The sequence below is a fragment of the Gadus macrocephalus genome, chromosome 7 (assembly GCF_031168955.1).
Source record: "Gadus macrocephalus chromosome 7, ASM3116895v1".
Classification (NCBI taxonomy): Eukaryota; Metazoa; Chordata; class Actinopteri; order Gadiformes; family Gadidae; genus Gadus; species Gadus macrocephalus.
The window spans coordinates 20,269,417-20,290,332 of record NC_082388.1 but is presented as its reverse complement, the minus strand read 5'-3'; the positions used below and the strand labels follow the sequence as shown (position 1 = coordinate 20,290,332).

The window sequence follows — 20,916 nt, the reverse complement described above, 5'->3', positions numbered from 1 at the left end:
TAGTTGGGATTTCAGTTTATCCCGACGGAGCCATAGTTTGTTGATGCCTTAGTTAAAACCAAACAAAAAAGAATGGTCGGTAGACCTATATATGGAAATTAACAGGGAATCATGTGTGATCTGTGATAAGCACTGCAAGTGAAACAGGTTCTTGAGTCAATGTTTATTGCTGAATATAAATACAATACAATAACATGTTAATTATGGGAAGGAAGTTTATTAATCACATAAAAGCTCATTGCTTGAATGTATTACAATTGCATAGCTTACAGGCTGCCATTTCCTAAGGGACAATGAAAGTTTGCATGTATAAAGCAACCCATTTATTTCTCCATTCTTTAATCCTTAATGTTGGTAATAGCATAATCGTAATCACCCCGCTACTTTGCTATAAATTAGGACCTTAGTTTAGTAACAAAAAAAAAAGTCACCCACACTGTAAAGAGGATTTGCTTTGGTTGGGCAGCAGTCCCTTGTAAATGCCTCTTTTGGTACGATAAGAAAAAAGGAAAACAAACATGTCTGCGGAATAGGCCACCTTGAACGACAGGCACGTTTGGGCCACAACGTCCTGGCAGGCAGACGTTATCAGTCTGAGTCAGGTTTCTGATTATGTTCCCGGCCTTCTTAATAAGAAGTCTCAGATTGTGAGGAAAGAGCGCTGGCCGATCAAACGCGTTAATTCAGGTCCAGTCCATACAGTGTCCATAGAGCTCGGGCACGGAGGGGTGAGCTCCAGCTTCCCCTGAATTGAACCAAGCGGAACATCCTTTTGACATCGAGGAGCATCCCGCTTTTGTCTGTTGTGGCGCATCGGCCGTCGCTCCCAGTCAAACGTGTGGTCCCGTTGGAGAAAACGGGACGGACAGTAGTTAGAAGTAACAGATTTTCTTGAAGAACATCGTTCGACGAGATGTCCACGAAACGAATACATTCATTAGCTGGGTTAAAAACAATCAAAATAAAAAACCGTTCAACTGTTACCAAAAAACGATCACTATCGATGCTCGTTCAAAGCCACGATACAATTGTTTTATAAAGAAAGAAAAACACATATTCAAAGAAATTGACATTTCAAATCAATGGAAATATACACAATCCAAATGAGCACAGAACCGGTTTCATTAACAAGCACTGCATTTTGTATGGCTTAAGAGTAGTGTCAAAGTCTCCATTCTGGCCTGTTTGGTTCCCTTTGACACACCGAAAAACCCATCTACAAGAGTAGTGTCCGAGAGAGCATCCTGGAAGACTAAAGAAGTGGATAACCATTTTGAAAACACCGCAAATAAGAAATAAAACATTCAAATGACAATGACAGACACACTGCGATATTCCCCACAGTAAGAAACAGTAACAATTTCATCGCAATTACGCTTTTTTTTTGTATTAAAGTTCTTGGGTGACTTTTACGACTCATCAATATTGCAAAATATCTTAGACCATGCCCATGAATAATTAATGAATAATTATGAATTCGGATAAAGGTTTAATATTAGTCCTTGCTGCTCAGGTTTCAATAGTTATCATCTTTTTTAAATGTTCTTATATTGTATCACATATGGAATTTGCCACATTAACAATCAAGCAGTACAATCTGATATTCATGTACTTGAATTCCTTATTTCATAAAATGCCAACACAACTAGTGTTTGAGATTATTTCATTACGATAATTTTCTCCTTATCTTGCAATAAAAGAACGAGTCAACGGTCTCCCTTTATGCCCCATTTACACATAAAATCACTAGGTGAATATGAGCAAAACATTTCCAACTAATAAGAGTCTCTTTCACCATTGCACTCGTACATCAAGTTCATGAATGACAAAAAAAAAAGTCATAACTGATGTGCAAATCATACCCACTCCTCGTCACTGGCCTACAATAGCCTGATGCCCGTGAGAATCACGATTATTTCAACCCTCCGGAGTCAGTAGGGTACACAGTGAAGACGTGCACATCCGCCATTTTGCGTAGCACAAGGCCGCTGAACTGCTAAAAGATGACTTGTCGTCGTTGCATACGGTCCAAATAAAATCAAACATGCATAAGACTACGCTTCTGCATTTCCATGAATCTCAAGACCCTCTTCGCAAGACGGGGTCGACCAAACCATGCATCGCCTGTCTGTCTCTCTTTGCGCCATGTCCACAAGGCTGGGTTTAGGAAGGGTACTTCAGCAGGGTGGAGTGGATTGGTGGTGGGGGGGTGGGATGCTTAATAACACCGCCTTCACACTGTATACGTCCGTCGACGGATCTCATTGACTCTGCATGGGGCGCTCTCAAAATGTATTTTGGGACAATCTGTTCTGTCGGCCCTGTTGCCATATGCCAGACACGCCCTCCGTCATCCGTCGACGGAAGCGATCGCATTCATTCCCAAAATATTCATGTCCGCTATGTTCAAAAACACATCTCTATCCCGGCGCGTGGAGCGCACAGAGCGGGGAGGGGTAGGGGAGGTCAAGGTTGAGGCGCTGATAGTGAACGGGGGGAGGGGGGGCTGTAAAGTCGCGGTGGGCTTTGGAGTAGCGGTGCTGTAGCGGGCATGGACTGTGTGTGGGGGGGGTCACTGCGTAGGCCCACCCGGCGGCGAGGTAGAACCGTTGGCTTTGCTCTTGTGCTTGGGGAGCAGCTTGCTGCGCATGCGGCTGAGCGTGGCGGTGTGGCGGGCGCGGTCCACCGCCGCCGGCTGCTCCAGGTACACCAGGTCGTTATGGGACTGGCTCATCCCCGGCTCCTTGCGCTGGTGCCGCCGGCGGAAGAACAGCTTGGCGCTCTTCTGGAGGAAGCTTCCTGCGTCCCGAAGGAAGGGAGAATTGGTTAATAGTGACGCTAGCAGAGAGAGGGAGACTTGAAAGGCAACCGACACCCAGCCCGTCCAGTAAAGGTTGTTCACATCCTCGGGGGAACGGTTGCCTTTTGTTTGGTGCTGTGTTTATGTGAGTTGAAGCTTAATCTAGGTCAAGACTGAATCCCACAAGACCTGAAGCTGGTCTTCAGAATCAATGGAATTGGTAACAAACCTTTCAGGGGATAACAGCCCGACTTGTATGCCTGTTTACGGTAGCCGTAATTGAAAGGCCATTGTTGTCTGACTGTCCATTCATTATCACCATAGATCTTTGGTGATTCATTTTGTGTTACCCCGTTAGAAATGTCCCACAGAATATTCCCCTACATCCACAGATGCATGCCATTGATGATAGTTGGCCTTTTAATGTCATGTTGTATAGCAATCTGGAGTACCTTAAGAGGCCATTTTTTCTTTTGAGACGTGGGTGGCATAGCAATATATCTTGGCCGTTTGTCACTGCTATAACATCTTCACTTCGAGAAAACAGGTGTAAAATCCTTTGGGTCAGTCTCCCCCAACCAATTTATGAACTTTCTACTCTGCTCCGAACTCAAGTTGCTTTGTATTTGTGACGTCGAAGTTCCTTTTCTAAGGAACTTCAACGTTACGATGAAGGGACACCCTTGGCGAGGTGTGTGGATGGGTGAAACTCCATGTGTTGATGTCCGAGTCCGAGAGAGGGTTTAGCTTCTCGGACCCTTATGGTATAACACTGCTGTGTATGCCACATTTCATTCACAACTTATATTCGCTCCTTATTAAGATCATACACAAATAAGGTACTAAAAGAGCTTAAAAAAAGTTGAAATTGGTCAATCCATGAGAAAACATGCCCCCTCCTTTCTACAACTCCAAGCCCAAAACACATACTTATACATCTGGGTTTTCGAATTTGAGCTGAAACAAGGGGTTCACTTTAAAAGGGAATATGTAAACTAGTGTTCGCTTATGTACAAAAGTTTAAGTAATACCCCATACTATACAATTCAATATCATTTCTGAGAAATATACTTGTGCACAAATTCACATGCATTAAATCCCAATTAAAGTCAAATCTTTCATCTGTGTGTGATTGTATGAATCCATGCCATGATTTCATTCATGAAACCATATCATAGTGCACAAACAAGTAGAAGAGTGTTGCTTGTCCTTCAAAATTAAATTATTAAAATGAAATGTGTGAATAAAAATACGCCACAGTTCAACATACTAAATAAGAGTATCATATTCTACCTACTAACTATCATCTACTTTCTACATACTAGAGAGCCTACTAACCAGGGCTGAACAATTTATGAAAAAAAAAAAAAAAAGGTAAATTTTAATTTACTTTTAGCAGTAACTCGCCATGGAAACTGCATGACGATGCATATGACAAACTACCTACAATTTAATCCTCAACGTCAAGATGCATATGAACTTGACAAGACAGGAAATGACATTGTTAAATGAATAATCCAAATCATGTTCATATCATGTCTACATTGTTCAGCCCCGCTCCAATGTGTCAGTGCCGATACAGAGCAATCATTTCATGTCTCCACAAAAGGTTCTTTCATACTCTCTCGCACACACATGTTTTCTAATCTACAAAGTAACTTACTGGTCTGGGCAAAATGGCTGCTTAGTAGCGCCGTTTTCCTCTAAGATGGCATGGTAGAAAAAAAACATCAAAGAAGCAAGGTTTGACGAGCATTAGAGGTACACCAAGACCAAGTCAATAACACCATGCATACATCCCCCCCACCCCCACCACCAACCCAAAACCCCAGGCGAACGCAGTCCCTCCGTGGTTCACCTCTGCTCTTCTTGCAGCTGGCCTCGGACACACACATGGACAGGGACAGGTTCTCCATCTCGTCGCCCGCCTGGCTCTCCCAGTCCTGCGGGGGGCGCCCCAGTGCACCGGGGCCGGGCGCCTGGGCCTCAGACAGAGGCGGAGGGCTGCTGGAGCCAGAGGCGATGGCGACCGTCATGTCCTGGCTGGAGCTGCCCTCAGACATGGAGGCGTCCATGGCGGCGGCGTAGTCCGCCATCAGGGCCAGCTCGTCGTCCTGGGACAGGGGGGCCTGGGGGGGGGGGGGGGGAGGCCAGCAGAGCTTTAGGAAACAAATGGTTTTACGGGCCTTTGATTTCTATGTAAAATATAAACTGTGAAGGATAAATACACTTTTTGTAATTCCCTTATGTAAAACGACTATACAGTATGAGCACAGTGAAAGGCTGGTGGCACAGAATATAGAAAATGTATATTTAATCCTAAAAACTATAAAAAGTTGATAAATTAATGTTCAGTGAAAGACACTTCTGAGGTGGAAAAGGCTGTGGAAAGTAACCAACCCATTGTCATTCGTATTGCAGCACATAAAAGATTATGACCAAGCTCTTCCTAGTAAAAGGAGTCATGCCACAACCAGCCCTGAAAGTGCTGCTGCATGTCCTCGTTGGACAACACAAGGGGGGAAAACCGGCAACTATTTGGCCTGATCTAACCCGGTTGACTCATAAACTCAGCAACTCTGTGTGAATGGAGTGGTGTAGAAGTCCACAGAGACTCTCTATAACCCGTCCTGGGTTATATCACGATCCATTCCACAATCCGTTTGTATACCTTGGCTGTCACTGATTGATGAAAAGCTGCTTCAGTGGAGAGCCCTGCCTTATATAATATGATATGGTCATGGCTGCGTAGTTCAAGTTATGTTGGTTATTTTTACCAGTAGACAAAAGTGCTGAATACTTATTGTTCGCAACATAAACCCAGAGACTCCGGTTCAAAGCGTAGCTCCTGAAGAGCTGTTTGACCCGTAGGGAGCGAGCCGAAGACTCAAACAACCGCCATTACATTTTAAGTACCAGCCCCCCCGCCGGGCCCGACCCCGTTACCTTGGTGATGCCGGATATGATGATGGTGCTCTTCTTGACCGGGGACTTGAGCTTCTGCTTGGCGGACTGGTGCAGCTGGCGGATGGCGGCCTCAGCCACCGGGTCCGTGCCGTTGAGCATGAGCAGCTCCGTGTCCGACGACGACAGCGTCTTGTTCACCATGGCGCCCGCCGACCCCGCCACCGGCAGCTCAGAGACGCGGCGCTCCGACAGCTTGGACTTTGTGGGCGTGGCCTTCTGGGTGGACTCTGAGGGGGACGGAGGATGGAATGACTTCCTGTGCGGTTTGACACTGTAACCCCTGCAGTGACGGTGAGCTTTTGGTTTCACTTCTACCCGCGGCGTGACAGAAACTGTAATCGCTTTTCGCCAACTCTCCCGGTTTCCCCCCCAAGCATATAGTCCATGTCATCCAAAGATAGGAGTTGGTATTCTTTGCCGCTCTTATTTTTAGGAAAACATGTCGTTTTGATTAAACGCTTTGAGAAGACAAGTCTTTTTTTTTGTCCTAGTGAGAGGGAATCTAAGAGCTTTTTCTGCCAAGTCATGTTTATCAGCGATTGCATAAATAGCATTCAACAAAGAATGCATAGCAGCAACCGTGTCATGAATGCAATGCACCAGCGAGTTCCATCAGGAGCCAAGCAGGAACAGACCTCGGCATAATGTACCGGCATCGAAGTGACCTATAAAAACAGCATGAACGTGTTTGGAAAGGTATGTGGAAAATCCAGTTTGAAGTGATTGGTAGACGTCGCATTGCAAAAACAATATCTACAGATCTGTAATTCTTTGTTTACATGCAGACCAAAATCTAACTTCCAGCGTAACTGAATGTATGCTGGGAATGTCCGCTACACTCCGTGACATGCTACTCCCTGACTAATTAGGAACCCATCAGCCACTCAACTAAATTATGATGTCTGCTGTCCTGGCTCCACAACGTTGGAACGAGCCCCCCACTGACATCAGTACAGCTGAGACCCCACCGATCTTCTGCCGCAGGATGAAAACTAATCTTTTCTGACAGCGTCCTGGCCCGTGATGCAAAATGAATACAAAAGAAAGGAACAACTCTCCCCATCTCTTGTTTCTATATTGTAGCACGTACAGCAGTAAGCTTATTTGAACCTGTAGTGCATTGGAATTGTATGTGCTCCAATGAGTCATGAACTTTTTGGGTTGTATCTTCATTTATGAATTTACTTTGGACAAAAGATTCAGTCAAATAAGTGTTATGCAAGCCAACACTAGAGTGGATTAGCAAATCTCAATGTTGAGCATTCAAGCCTCGAGACGGATGAGGTGGAAACTAACACCTGCGACTAAACTCCCACCAGCTAATAACGGGCGGCCGGCCCATCACTTCTTTATAATACGAGTCGGGGAGCACAAATTACTGCAAACCACAGAAACCCTTAACAAACGTTCACAAATAAAAATCGGTCGAAAGGCTCGAGGTGCGGCTCTAAACTTGGAGATTAATCTCGTTTGAGTCATTTGCTGCCTACTTTCCCCCACATAGGTTAACCTGCAGGCTAATCTCTGGGCCTCAGGCTACTGCGATGGACCCGGAGAACTTGTACCTGTGCTGATGGAGGTGGAGAGCGCTCGGCCCGGCTTGCTCTTCACCGCCGTGATGGTGGTGACCACCGTGCCGCAGGGCATCACCGTGCGGTCCATCTCCACCCGCTTGGTGGGGGCCGGGGTGGGGGGCAGCCAGGTGCGCACCTCGCTGGGCTCCAGGTAGGTAAACTGGAACAGAAAGGAGGGTCGGTTATTAATAACCTGCTTATACATCACTTCATGGTTATTATGGAAATCCGAAGCAAGAGCTCAACGGTTGGGGATAATTGCCCCACATAGAAAATAAAAAGATACAGAAAACGAATATATGTGATGAACATGCACAATAACTTCATTCACATGACATGTCAGGTAAGAAGCGCATCGTGATTAATCATTGCACGTCAATTTACCTCAGTAGTCAGTGATCCAGTCACTTGGTCTTTGGTCATGAGTGCAAATGTTTGCTGTCCTTTGGGTTGCATCTTGGCCAGATGGAAAGGCACAGACACCTGACCTAGTAAAGAATCTGGAAACACAAGCAGCACATTTTTCAGTCTGATCGCACACTCAGATCCCACTGAAACCCATAGAAACTGAGCAGCAAGAACTGCGGTTAAAGTAGGATTATAGGACAGGATGGATACGCCACTGTTTACCCTCACTATCCAACAGCCTCAATCGGCTGCCAGCTAGTATGGCCATCGCATGGCAATTATGGGTGTCATTTAACAACCAACCCTCTAGCAACAATCTTTGTTGACCAATTCAGGACTTGTTAAACAAATGCCCTATGTAAATAAAGTGATTATAGATTTGCAATTTGGCTGAGGTGACAATTGTCATGCCAATGACAGATCCGTCATCAGGACAGATAGACGACGGTTACTGCAGCGCAAACACCTCTGATTTATGATCAGACCTCTTACAATGAGTTACTTGGCGTCAAGTCTACACAACAGTGTGTCTGCAATCTTAAGGCTACACATACAGATAGCAAAATGTGTCAACAGATTATAGTTTATTATAGATTATAGAAAGGGGATGTACACATGGCGCTACATGGCGAGTGGCTTCACCAGGGTTTCAAACTTTTGTAGGAGGAACTTAAAGGAAGATGACTTCAGTTGGTGAACAGATTTTGGCCTACTTTGCCCTGCACCTGTTCATTTGCAGAGCTGCACTTTCTCAATAAAAGGGTTTGTGATGATGATATGGGCCCTGGGGAGTGTGAACGGCTCAATTCCATCTCCCAGGCTGAGCTGGCTCATCTGACCAAGCAACGGCCTCGATGGGACATTAAAGCCACCAGAGACTTTTTTGCGCAATCCGAACGGATGCTAATGAGAGAGGAACACCAAATGTAACCCAAGCCTTGGGACAAATGTACCAACTCATCATGATAAAAAAGGCCACTACATTATACAAGTTGTAAAATCCATTGGTTTTCCTACTAAACGCAGAGCAACAGTAAGAGTAATCCAGGCCTACTGACTTTGTGAAACATTACTGCAGTCATTTAATACTGATTGTGTTCAGTTACTCTGGGGTTCCCATAAGTCCTTCAGTCAGAGAGAGGCTTTAAAATCGAATGCATTACTATTATTTGTATAAGAGTAGACTGCTATTCATCCACGGCTACTCATACACTAGTGGTTCTGCCGTTTGAAGCAGCCTGTAGAATTAACAACGGATGCTAAGCGCCACTCTGTCTCATGCAAGACAGACACACAGACAGAAATTCCGTCTTACCCTCTTGAGGTTGCCCATCATTCAGTAGCTGGATGTTGAGCTCTTTCGAACGCCCATTCAGCTCACTAAGTCAGACAGAGAGAAGAGAGACGGACGGGATGTAGTCAAGATTATGAAGAAAATAATACAAATGTAAATACAATTTCAGTAAGCCGCATGATGTTGCAGTTATCGACGAATGCTATAAATATAACAATAATAGACCTGTAGATCGATTGATGGATGGACTGTCCTTGTAAATGTATCCCTGCCTTTGATTGATCCACTGCTTTTAATTGTGGGGGTTTTAACAGTCTTTACTGAGTGAATGTCAAAGCACCTTGAGTGATTAGGATTATTTTTCTACACTATTCCGTAGTACAATACTATAGAGGTGGACCTACAATATGAAAGGCTGGTCCCAGGAGGGCGAGGTGGAGTTCTTCTGGACCGAGGTAGAGAACCTTTGTGGAGGGTCGTCCATCTGCATGACGCACACAGGATTCATGCTGCCTGCGGATACCACAGACACAGACCACGTATTAAAACAAAGGGCTTCTCTCCGTCGCTTCACAGGAAACACGCAGGGTAAAATCATGTCACAGGGACCCTGTAGGAATAAAGGACGAGTTAGGTAGATAAACAAGGGGAATCATGAAATGGAGGGAGGGGAGAGAAGGGAAGGAAGTCAACTGATGACACAAGCTTGAACGTCCCTTTTAAAACGTTCAGACTGTTCCACGTATCCATGAGCTATGTAGCAATTCAGCAACAAAAGATCCCCCCAGACACGGACCGATCCCATCTATAAATAAATAAATAACCCCCGCCAGCTCTCAGGACAAAACTAGGGCAGGTCACGATGACATAAGGAGGAGCAGTTAATGGTCTTCAGCAGCAGATCTCCGGTCAAACCGCCTCTCGCAGGGGGACATCACAAATCGCTGCGACCACTTGCACATCGTTTGGAAAAGGGTGAGGTCAGCCAAAAGGGGGGGGGGGGGGGGGGGGGGGTTTAGCAACCGAGAGCCAAGTATCTCTTTGGGCAAAGTGGGCCCAGGCATCCGTTCTGCTGAGAGAGATGTGAGCGAGGACCGGAACACAGGAAGGAGTCGCTGTGAGGAAGACTCAGCCCCTGGTGCCGGGCCAGGAGGTAGAGCTCATCAATAACATCCCCATCAGGGTGATTGTCTTCTTCCTTTTAGAGTACATGGCTTCGCTTGGTCAGCCTTTCAGGATTCAGCTTTTTTCCGTGATTGTCATGCCCAAAAGAAAACGGAATTTCCGGAGAAATATGCAGTGCTTTTTGTGGGTTTTCTGCGATAAAAGTTGCGGGAATGCAATTGCAAAAAAAATATCCAAATCCTTCATCAAAAGTAATTAAACGCGGGACTACGTAGACATGCTTGCTTATTCATAAGCACAAGATGGAAGGGAGTTTGTTGTTGTTCGTGATATTTTTTGTCGGAATCAAAATAATTGGTCTAACTCGAGGGGAATAGTGAATAATGTCCATTTCATGCAGAAAGCTGTGGTGAGTGAGCAAATATGTAAACTTGTGCAATGTTATAAGTGAATATACCCCCCGGGAGGGGGACATATTAGTTACTAGTTAATCAACAGAAAATCAAATGATAACTCAATATTAAACTTATGTAACCTGGGTGTTTGGCCCACATCACAAGTAAAGGTTGAGCTTTAACTTTAAGTGTCAAGGCTGTGAAGAGGCGTCTTTTAGAAACTCCAAATAGAGCAAGAGGCGTTCTGTAAGTCATGTGATATGTTTGTACATCTACAGACAAACAAAATAATACTGCAAGTCAGAGTGAGTCAGCAGTCACTGGGATAAACATGTCAAAAGAAACACTTAGACACAAAATAAAACACAAAAGCCCACAAAAACAAAAACAAACGGGCCCTACCTGCAGATGCTCCGTCCTGATTTAGAGTGACCCGGAAGTTCTTGACCAGCAGCTTCCATTCGTGTGCCCGTGGTGGTTTGGGGGGGGACAACACCTTGCTGCATGACTCCTGCTTTCCAGAAACACAACAGGGAAGAGGAGGTCATGTGACCGCCAACACGGATGATAAACCTCTACTTCTTCATCCGGGCACAGCTGCGTTCATTGTCCAAACTAAACACCGTATAACGGTAGGATGCATTGGATATTGGTTAGCTTCTAGGGATGGGCACGAGTAGTAAATTCCAAACTCGAGCGATCGAATGAATTCCTCGAGGATCAATCGAGTACTCTTTTAAAACTAATCTATTTTTAGAATGCAACGCATCTGCAGCAGGAATTGGCCTAATGACGAACGGCAATATTACCAACCAAACATGTAATGCTTATTCTCAATCAAATCAGTCAATAGTTATCAGAGTATTCATTATTTATTTTGGCAAACGTTCAAACACATTTTCCTTGCAAAAATAAATATGCGTCTCACAATTTAAATCACTTCGAACAAAGGCCTGTAACGTTTAAAAAAAATTAATAAACGAAACAAGTAGCCTAACCATTGCAAATGATTTAAAGCTGCAAATAAAACGGCAGCAAATTAACTAAAAAAAAGACTCAGCGTTGTGATCTTCTATAGACGGCCGGGATTACAGCTGCGTCTTGCGGCGGTGAAAATAACCGACACTTGGTTGCTGCGGGTCTGCTTTCCCGAACTCACCGTTGTGTTTCAGGAGCATATGTTGGCGCATAGTACTTGTAGTACTGTGGTAGCTCAATTTCGCTTGGCATATTTGACATTTCACCTTATGATCTCCTATTTCTCTAAAGTATTTCAATACTTCGCTGCGCTTTGCTCTAACCGCCAACTCTTAACTTTTTGAAATCTGACGTTGTGCACACACGGCGCGGCACAGAAATTTGATACATTTAATTTGCTTTGTGCACGGCACGCGCCAGTGGTGCCACACAGAAAATGCGAACTCGAGTTTGCCTGTCCACCAACCGAGTTCATTTGTAACGAGGAGTACTCGAGTAATCGATTCCTCACGCCCATCCCTATATAGGTTCTAGGGCCCGACCGATTCATCGGCCTGCCGATTTAATCGGCCGATTATAGCCTTTTTGAAAATAATCGCCATCTGCCAAAAAGACGCAGATTACAACCGATATATATATATATATATATATATATATATATATATATATATATATATATATATTTTATTTTATTATTTTTTTTAAATGTTATTGCGCTTAGTATCCTGCAGATTGCGCTCCTACTCGCCTTGCTAACTAACAACTTTAGCTGGAGTAAAAAAATGATTGAATTTTACCGTACAACATGAAAGCATGCTCGCTCAGGCAGCTGCGCGCTCACCTCACCAATGTACACAAGACGCGTTGTTTGAGCATGTTGTGCCTGTTTTTCTTTAGGTCCCAGGCCATGTTAATTTGTTATACAGTAGACACTAACGGTGAGTCCATACTGCTCAGCACGCACGTGTTAGTCACTGCTCACGAGCGCAGCACATTGGGAGTTAGTTATTTATTTTACATTTTACTCATTTTTTTACTGTAAATGTATTCTAAAACACTCAAAGGTTCTGCATTCAATTCACATATTCGTCAAAAGTGTTTAAAGTATATTTAAGGTATCAAAAACTACTTTTTTTTGTTTTGTTTTTAATCGACCGATTAAATCGTAATCGTAATTTTTCTCTGAAAATAATCGGCATCGGCGCTCAAAAATCAATATCGGTCGGGCCCTAATAGGTTCCAAACCAATTCTGAATATTCTGGGAAGAAAATATAAAGAAAGAAATCCCTTCATAGGGAGTCTCTTTCACTGCCTGTAAACGTAGCAGGCGGACATTATTCGAATATTGAATTGATATTCAAATACCTACCTAACAAACGAATATCCGGGTATACAAATATAGGGGCTCAGCCCAACAGCATTCAGACAAATGTAAAACTCAGCCCACTAAACGGAGTAGCAAGCAACACGCTTATTAGTCCAGCCAGGTAAACATGGCTGACGGCGCAGGGCCTTTGACAGCTGAATCTGAATGACAAACACACTCATTGTGCCCTGTTTGTTTTGACTGTAATTACGGCCCAGGGCTGCAAACGCCTTCGATAGACAAGGGCTTTATTTATGCAATGCACACATAGATTACAGACGTGTGCAGTTTGTCATTACCCCCTTCGAAAAACTACGTATGTCAGAGTGTGAATCACCAGATATGAACGGCTTGGCAACTATAATGATGGTTCCAACACAGACACAACATCGGAACGATATAATCAGGAAGACTCAACATTTGAAAGTCTTGCTTCGGAGATATCAGAGAGATATCAACAGCTTGCATCCCCGGGGCAAAATGTCCCCGAGCGAGACACCCAGCCCCAATGGCTCCAAACAGGCAGGGCTGTTCCCAACGGGCAGGGCTGTTCCCTCACATGTTGGCGCAATAATGTGAAGCTCTAAGAGTACAGGGCCGTTTGGCCACAGTTAAAAAAATAAATAAAAATAAAAATACGCAGGCCAGGCATCGCCCTTTCATGGACCCATAGCCGCGGGTCACAGGCTGGGCTTCAGACCTGGCCTGGTGGCTCACTGGTGGCTGGGCTCACCTTGAGCCCCGGGAGCTGAGCGGGCCTGCAGCTCAGCGACACGGAGGGCCGTGCGGCACACAGCAGCCTCCTGATCCGGTCCTTCAGCTCGCCAACGCCAGGGGACGTGCCGTTGTCCTGAAGAGGAGAGGAGAACATGTCTGTGCCACGTGTGCTGTGGTGATACACATGTTGGTAAACTGCATTCAAAAGGAAAGGCTGCAGAATGGTTTGGTCGCTATTCGTTGGACTCATATTCGGTCTCTATGCTCCAAACCGTCAATTCAGACACAAGGAGACTTCTTGCTCGAGGACGTCCACAGGTGAGGGGACAGACATGTTGGGATCGAACCCGGTACCTCTCGGCTGAGAGTCGAACACCTACGCCGCTACAATAACCACCTGACCCACTTGGCTTCAAAGCGTTCCTATAGTCGCGCTACAGTCACGGTGCTCAGCGCAGCGTTACCTGGGTGAGGCTCGGGGTGAGCCGTAGGTCCCGTGTGTCCATGTAGGACACGCCCCATCCCACCTTGACCTGCTCACCGGCCTCCTGGAGGTCAAGGTCCAGCTGGGGGAACACGAAGCACACAACATGCGCAGGGTCAGGGTCATTACTATGGTTCTTTACTCAAAAGGATTCAGGTGAAGGGTGAAACCAACCGCATGCTGGATTCTTTCACATTAAGGTCATTATTGTCACGCATTACTTTTTCATTCCACATTTGATGTCTTGAAAAGCCCAGATTTGGCTCTCTGACAATAAGACCATGAAATGATACCACTGGGAAAAGGCATAAAAAACATGGACAATGAAATCCAGCTGGCTTAGAAACCTCTCAACTCCTTTCCGAAGAAAGACATACTGTTGGCCGGAGCAACAAGAACGCATTAAGGGAACTGATGAACAATGAACCACCTCTATGGACAAAGCGAAACAAAAAGGGAATTATTTATTGGCCACAATTGGTTGTGAAACAAATCCAGCAACAGAATTCCTCCACACACAAGCACACACAAACACACACCTCCTGCGCCAGCATGCCTGGATTCCACCGCCAGTGTACTACAGTCGCCTCTGTGCTACCAAACAAAGGCCTCATCAGATCCCAATGCAGAATGCCTACATGGATATAAAATAACGACCCGGATGGCCCTACACTGGGCAGCTGGGCTTGGTCAAATATCTACTAGAGAAGTTACATCTAAGTTTAGTTCTAGTGAGATCATACCCTTAAAGCCATAACATACGGCGGAGGCCATACTCTGGTTTGTTCCGGTTCAAAAGTAGAAAATGTGCGCGGTTAGCAGGAATGTCTGTGTTATTAGCATCCCGTGCAGTGAGGCCTCATGACGCGATACAGTAGAACGGCACAACGCTGTTTGAAAACAAAGTGAGAGCGAGAGCGGCTGGCCGCCCTCATTGTGTGCGTGTTCATTATTCACGTGGAATAACAGCAGGGGTTCAGGGTTCACAGGCACAGGCCTGGGACACCAGCCCCTGCACCGGCCAGGACTGTTCTAGCAGGGGCATGAGTCAGAGCCTAACAAACTGGAACCTCTGGGGTGATCACGGATGCTCAGGAGTAAAAAGGTGGATGGGCGCGTTGAATGCTCCAGACAGAGGGGGAAAGCACTGCATGGAAGGCTTTCACCAATCAATCAACAGCTAAAACAAGAAAGCCCCGCCCCCAAACCAGACCTGAGCCTTCAAGCGGCTCACTGCCATTGTATTTACAGCACAGGGAGATTAGGCCCACGGCCGGGCCAGCAAGCCCCTTATTGGCTTATAAATAGCTGTCATTCAACTGGGACGCCTGCTACGCGTGCCCTTCATGAGGACTAGATTCAAATGCAGGTCTGAATCAAACGTTTTTGAAAAGAAGCACATAGGTTATACATGACATCATTGTTTTTGGTCACACGGTACTTGAACCCTGAAATCAGCAATACGATGCTTGAGCCGTTTAAAGCTGGATGATCAAGACAACACCTGCCCAGTAGCATGTCGGATATTCAGAGAGTAACCTCAGCTCTTACGTTTACATGATTTAACGATTTCTTTCGGTAAAAGGACAGAACAGGCGAGCAAAGCCATCCTTTGCCAAAAGCCCTCTTTATGGGTCTGACAGCAATCTAAATGGAGCTCTTACGGGCATTTGCCTACGGCAAGCATTTTTATGTTTTATCTCCTGCCAACAGTGAAACAAGACGAGATTGCCACTGTTCAATGAATCAGCAGCAGCAGTAGTAGCAGCAACAGCACAGCCCTGCCAATTAAAACAAGCTCCCAGTGACTTCGGAGTGGCCCAGCCCCGCTGTTAAGGTGACCCTCTGTTTAGGAGCCATGACGTTAAAGACCCAAATGAGCGCGTGCAGGCTGCTAAATGGATGGTTGGTGGTGTATTTACCTGTATCTGGAGGGGAGCGATCTCAACGGTGTATGGGCGTGGTTCTGCCGAGGACGGGGACTTTGTATTGAGGCTGAACTGAAGCTTGTCCCCCACCAGCTTGCAGCGAGCGGTCTGTCGAACGAAACAAGGCCTTTAAGAACAACGCTTCTCCTACCTAGCTACACGAGAGGCCCATGTCAACATGAACCGTTTAGCAATGTAAACATGATTTGGCTGATAAGGGTTATTTCAAGCCATGCGAAAACAACAAAAGGGAACATATGTAGTCTTACCCAGTACGCTTTCCGACAGTACATGATAATACATAACAATACCTCAGAAGGGGCACTGTTAATTTTTTTTCTATTCAAGACGATGATATTGTATCTATACAAAAAAGACCAACAATTTTGCCTGTGGTGGGGTTGCATAAGCGTGCATTTTGGAGCAAAGTAGGCGTCAGGTGATATTTCCCCTTTTCACGAGTGCTGTTTTGGACAACAATCCAGAATACTTGATACACACAAGAGTCTAGAGGATTGCTACTTATTGGCCCATTTAACTAATAACAAAGCCCCAGGTGTCTGAATTCAGGTTACATCATAAACCACATTAACTCAGCAAGTAAAACAAGCCTGATTTCGTGCAACAATCCGGCAGCCACAACTGTAAAGCTGTCAGCCTACCGTCATGTTCTCTGTGTCTGAATAAGTCATGTAAAAGAAAAAGTTCAACCTTCCACATTGAAGCCTTACATTAAATTCCATGTACCAACATAAACATGGAATGGATTGAAATATCTAGATTATTATAGATATAATATAATTCTCAATGAAACTGCAATTTACAACTGTGGCCTCCATAAACAGAAAAAAATTAAAATGTATTAACTTAGAACTGAGCTTACTCCAATATGTATCCTCGCATGTGGTTTGGATTAGGATTTACTGTCTTGATAAAATGTGAAAAAAGCAACAACCAGTAACCTCCAACAAAAGGAAACTGCAAATAAACTAATCCCAATTCATTATCGAACAATAGGTGTAGATTACCTTCAGGGGCCATGATATTACAAAAGCATGCATACAGGAAGAAACTGAAACCATCAGCCATGAGTGGTTGCCTTTATAAACATGCTTAATGTTAACAAGAACAAAACTGTCCTTGAAAAACAAATGCTAACTTTATGTGGGCCTGGAAGGAGGAGGGGAACGTGGCACTGGCATTCAACAATGGCTCAATTGATCCAGAAATCTCCTCCGACCTTCTGCATTATTTGATGAAGGATAGTGGCTCATAAATGATCACCATCAATCGAATAAAAGCATTGAAATACCACCAACAAGGCTGTATTAAGTACTACATATATAACAAAGCCAACATAAACCTTAAGAAAATAGGGTAAGCTTACCTTGTGTCCAGAAGACTTCTGGAAGCTACAGACTTGACTGACCACCAGGTCGGATGAATGGAGGCCATCCTCGTCAAATGACAACAAATTACCCTGGGAGGCAATGATTGGCAAACATACTGCAGTCAGGAGCAATGATGCATGGGCAACATTTTAAATAACAGTAAATGCCATTAGAGTTTGGTCGTCCAATCATAAAAAAGGTCACAAGCCTAGGATGTAACATTTACAAAATAAAGAAAACGTAAAGCTACTTTGCAATCACTACACTACAAGAATACCAAAGTACTAGGAGACGACATGCGAGTGGACTCAACATTTCTGGATCTTTACATCATTCCAGAGATACACATGCATGACACCAACCAACCAACTAGGGTTTTGAAAAGATATGCAACATTTTACATGGCATATTACACGGATATTGTAACTTGGACTGAATTCAGTCTTCAGCAGTAAAGGGGCTAGTAGTGACAATATTGTGGTTATTCTTGCAGAGCTCAGAACGACATACGCAGAGCACCTATTTGCACAGGTCCACATACCCCAGACCTCCGTGACTCGTTGTTTAGCGCCCTGCACCAAGCTTCTTTCCATTGACTTTTCCAGCTTTGCAATGACAGCATCCATTCCAACAGTGCGTCCGCTTCCTCCTTTGACGCATTGTTTTGCGCCGGTCTCGGTACGATCGCTAGATAACCGTGTTGGACATATTGCACTAGGTACAACAGTAACGTAACCAACGATGCAATAAAAAGTGTGACCATGCAGAGCCACATTGGATCTCCCAAGCCAAAAAAAAACCCGGAGCTCTCCGTGTCAGACATGCTTGGGGAAATGGTCCGTAGCGCAACACGCTTATGATAAATGACCTGGCATCCTACAGTACTTTCCTAAGAAGGTGAGCGACATCGTCGATGAAGGCAGTTCGTCTCATCCTGTGTGTTCCCCATTCAATGACTGACAGCTAAAAACATGCGCTCCCAAAAAGTTAGAAGTATTTTTTCCCATGTTATGGTACTGCAACTGTAAGGTGCCCGTAACGAGCTCCATGAACATCACATATTATTCCAGTCTGTTAGAGAGCAACCGAAACCTGCAAAAAAAAAATACTTTTTTTGCAGAAAAAACCGGAGCTCAGGAATTGCACCTACAGGCTACTTACTAACCGTGTATATGTGACTGGAATTTAGTTGTTAGCTTAGCTAACAAAGCTAGACAGCGTTTAACCATCTACTATACATTTTACAAATCAGCTTAATCAAAGTTCCTCAACCGGAAAACATTCCAATGCTCACGACTATGTCCAGATTCAGCTATCCAAGGAAACGGGAAGCCAGAAAGGGAAACCATTTGATGGAGAGCCCCTAGAAGTCCCCAGTGCAGGTTTGGTGCTCGGCTTCTATTCTATCGTGAGATCGTAAACTCGCCTTCCTCTGAAACGGATATGTGGCACTAACTGTGTTTCCCACAACCCACCGCGGCCCACTTAAAGGGGACGCCAAAGCGTTATTTACTGGCATTGGAAAGGTATTTGTCGTTAGATATTATACCGATAGTTGTGTCCACCGAGCATTTATTTTTACTGTGTAAAAATAATTGTTGCACTTAATTTGGTGTGTTTTTCAGTTAAACGTATCGAATGTCGATCGCGACTGGACTGCACCCAAATGTTAATTTTGATCTACTCCGTTTCCCGTAGAGTGTCGTCATCGTTTTATGCGCGGAGTAATGGAGACTCTCGCCTCGCTGGTGTTATTATTTTGTTCTATGCTTCGTTAAGCGTTGATTTTCAACCATCGAATACATGCTGTAACGTATGATAGAGTGGGTTGATGTAGCTTGTCAATGAGGTAAACGTTACAAAACAACAACGCGGTACCCATAGGCCACGCCTATTCACAGAGGTAAACAAACCGTGTTTTGTCCGTTCAGTATTTAGGGACAACGCAGAATACTGCCAACCTTAAATAATCAGTCAATGGCAATATAAAGTTGCTGACAATGAATTGCCGTTCGGAAGTGCTTGAGTTGACGGTGGAGTCAAGACAGGTGGAAGAAGCGATGCTTGCTCTGCTTCACACTATCCTTTTGCACCGCAGCACTGGAAAATTTCACTACAAAAAGGAAGGAACTTACTCCATCGGCACCGTTGGTACCCAAGACATTGACTGCGATTTCATTGATTTCACCTTTGTCAGAGTGTCATCGGATGAACTTGACAGGGTGATCAGTAAGGCTGTGACCGAATTTAAGGTAAGCAGGCCTATGTGAAAATGGATTTGGCTAGCCTACCAGTTCGACCTTTCAACTAACTTGGCTTGATTTTATTTTCAACATTTCAGGATGCCTTGGGAAACACGGGCAGCGATGGCATGGGACGCATATCACTGGAGTTCTACCAGAAGAAAAAGTCCCGCTGGCCATTTTCTGACGAGTGCATTCCCTGGGAGGTGTGGAGCATTAAGGTGAACGTTGTCCACCTGGCCAATGAGCAAGAGAGGCAGATCTGTCGGGAGAAAGTGGGGGAGAAGCTTGGTGAGAAGGTGATCAACGTCGTTGAGGTCATCAACCGCCACGAATACCTGCCAAAAATGCCAACCCAATCCGAAGTGGACAACGTGTTTGACACCAGCCTCAAGGACGTCCAGCCCTACCTTTACAAAATCACCTTTCAGATCACTGACACGCTGGGCACGTCTGTAAGCACAACCATGAGGCGGCTTATCAAAGACACGCTGGCGCTGTGAAAGAAAACCCCAGTCAAAGACATATATTGGCCTAATTGGCGACCTTTGAAGCTGCATCTTTTGATCTGACAAATGTGTCTCTGTATTAGAATAGCAGCTGTTCCATGTTCAACATTGAGTTTTCCGTCTACCTGTAGCTTACGTTTTTTGTTGCAAGATTACATTCATCTCCCTGACTTATCTACAATAACCTTTGTTTAAGCCATGTACCTTTTTGAAGTAGAACCAATTAGGAAATGTTGTCATAATATATTGTATAAAGATTGTGTAAATTCCTGAAAATAAACACTGATTACTGCGATCCATATTTGACAAGTGATTTTGCTTTGTATTTTAATTTATATGGATAATGTATTTCCAACCAAGGGAACATCGATCTGTAATATAAGGCTTTGTGACCTCAAATCATGAGGTCATGTGAAATTTTGCATGATAAGAACAACCTAACTTTTAGCATGCAAGAGGATATCCTCATCTAAGGGAAAACTTCCTCAGCATATTTTCAGTGAGGCTGTGACCTCACAGATGAAGTACACAGGATTTCCAGTCTATCATTTCTGAGATGAAACCGGTCCTTCCTAAATGTACCACTATATTTTCCATTTGAATAAGTGCCCTTAGGTTGAAAACCTTGAAAAACATCTGACCAAAATAAAAACTTATCAGGAATCCCCTATTATTATGGAAATCTCATAAAAACATTATTTCAAGGGCAGATATCATGGACATGCAAAGTATTTAT

At 44.5% G+C, this 20,916-nt stretch overlaps 2 protein-coding genes across 3 annotated transcripts; one reads left to right on the top strand and one right to left on the bottom strand.

Moving 5' to 3' along the window:
* Window positions 1-148: 148 nt before the first annotated feature.
* LOC132461839 (C2 domain-containing protein 2) lies at window positions 149-18,906 on the bottom strand. Of its 2 annotated transcripts, XM_060057285.1 has the most exons (14): window positions 17,970-18,905; window positions 17,425-17,517; window positions 16,032-16,145; window positions 14,090-14,191; window positions 13,642-13,758; window positions 10,966-11,074; window positions 9,448-9,556; window positions 9,065-9,129; window positions 7,726-7,841; window positions 7,333-7,501; window positions 5,747-5,994; window positions 4,659-4,929; window positions 4,464-4,503; window positions 2,571-2,799 (listed from the first exon to the last, which is right to left on the bottom strand). In XM_060057285.1, exons 1-14 carry the CDS (start codon window positions 18,249-18,251, stop codon window positions 2,718-2,720), a joined length of 1,917 nt encoding a protein of 638 aa, XP_059913268.1. In that variant the 5' UTR covers window positions 18,252-18,905; the 3' UTR covers window positions 2,571-2,717. The 2 variants fall into 2 exon arrangements, with proteins under 2 accessions (XP_059913269.1, XP_059913268.1); XM_060057286.1 differs by lacking the exon at window positions 4,464-4,503 and having other exon boundaries at window positions 149-2,799; window positions 17,970-18,906.
* Window positions 18,907-18,939: 33 nt separating this feature from the next.
* atg101 (autophagy related 101) lies at window positions 18,940-20,481 on the top strand. The gene is made up of 2 exons (XM_060057287.1): window positions 18,940-19,680; window positions 19,770-20,481. Exons 1-2 carry the CDS (start codon window positions 19,429-19,431, stop codon window positions 20,172-20,174), a joined length of 657 nt encoding a protein of 218 aa, XP_059913270.1. The 5' UTR covers window positions 18,940-19,428; the 3' UTR covers window positions 20,175-20,481.
* Window positions 20,482-20,916: the final 435 nt, after the last annotated feature.

Excerpts from the sequence above, each read along its gene's own strand:
- LOC132461839 (XM_060057286.1), bottom strand. The coding sequence starts at position 18,251 with ATGTCTGACACGGAGAGCTCCGGGTTTTTTTTTGGCTTGGGAGATCCA. Across the intron at positions 9,130-9,447 it reads TGGGACCAGCCTTTCATATT|TGAGCTGAATGGGCGTTCGA; the intron begins GTAGGTCCACCT and ends TGTCTGACTTAG. Across the intron at positions 7,502-7,725 it reads CTGGATCACTGACTACTGAG|TTTACCTACCTGGAGCCCAG; the intron begins GTAAATTGACGT and ends TTTCTGTTCCAG.
- atg101 (XM_060057287.1), top strand. The coding sequence starts at position 19,429 with ATGAATTGCCGTTCGGAAGTGCTTGAGTTGACGGTGGAGTCAAGACAG. Across the intron at positions 19,681-19,769 it reads AGGCTGTGACCGAATTTAAG|GATGCCTTGGGAAACACGGG; the intron begins GTAAGCAGGCCT and ends TCAACATTTCAG.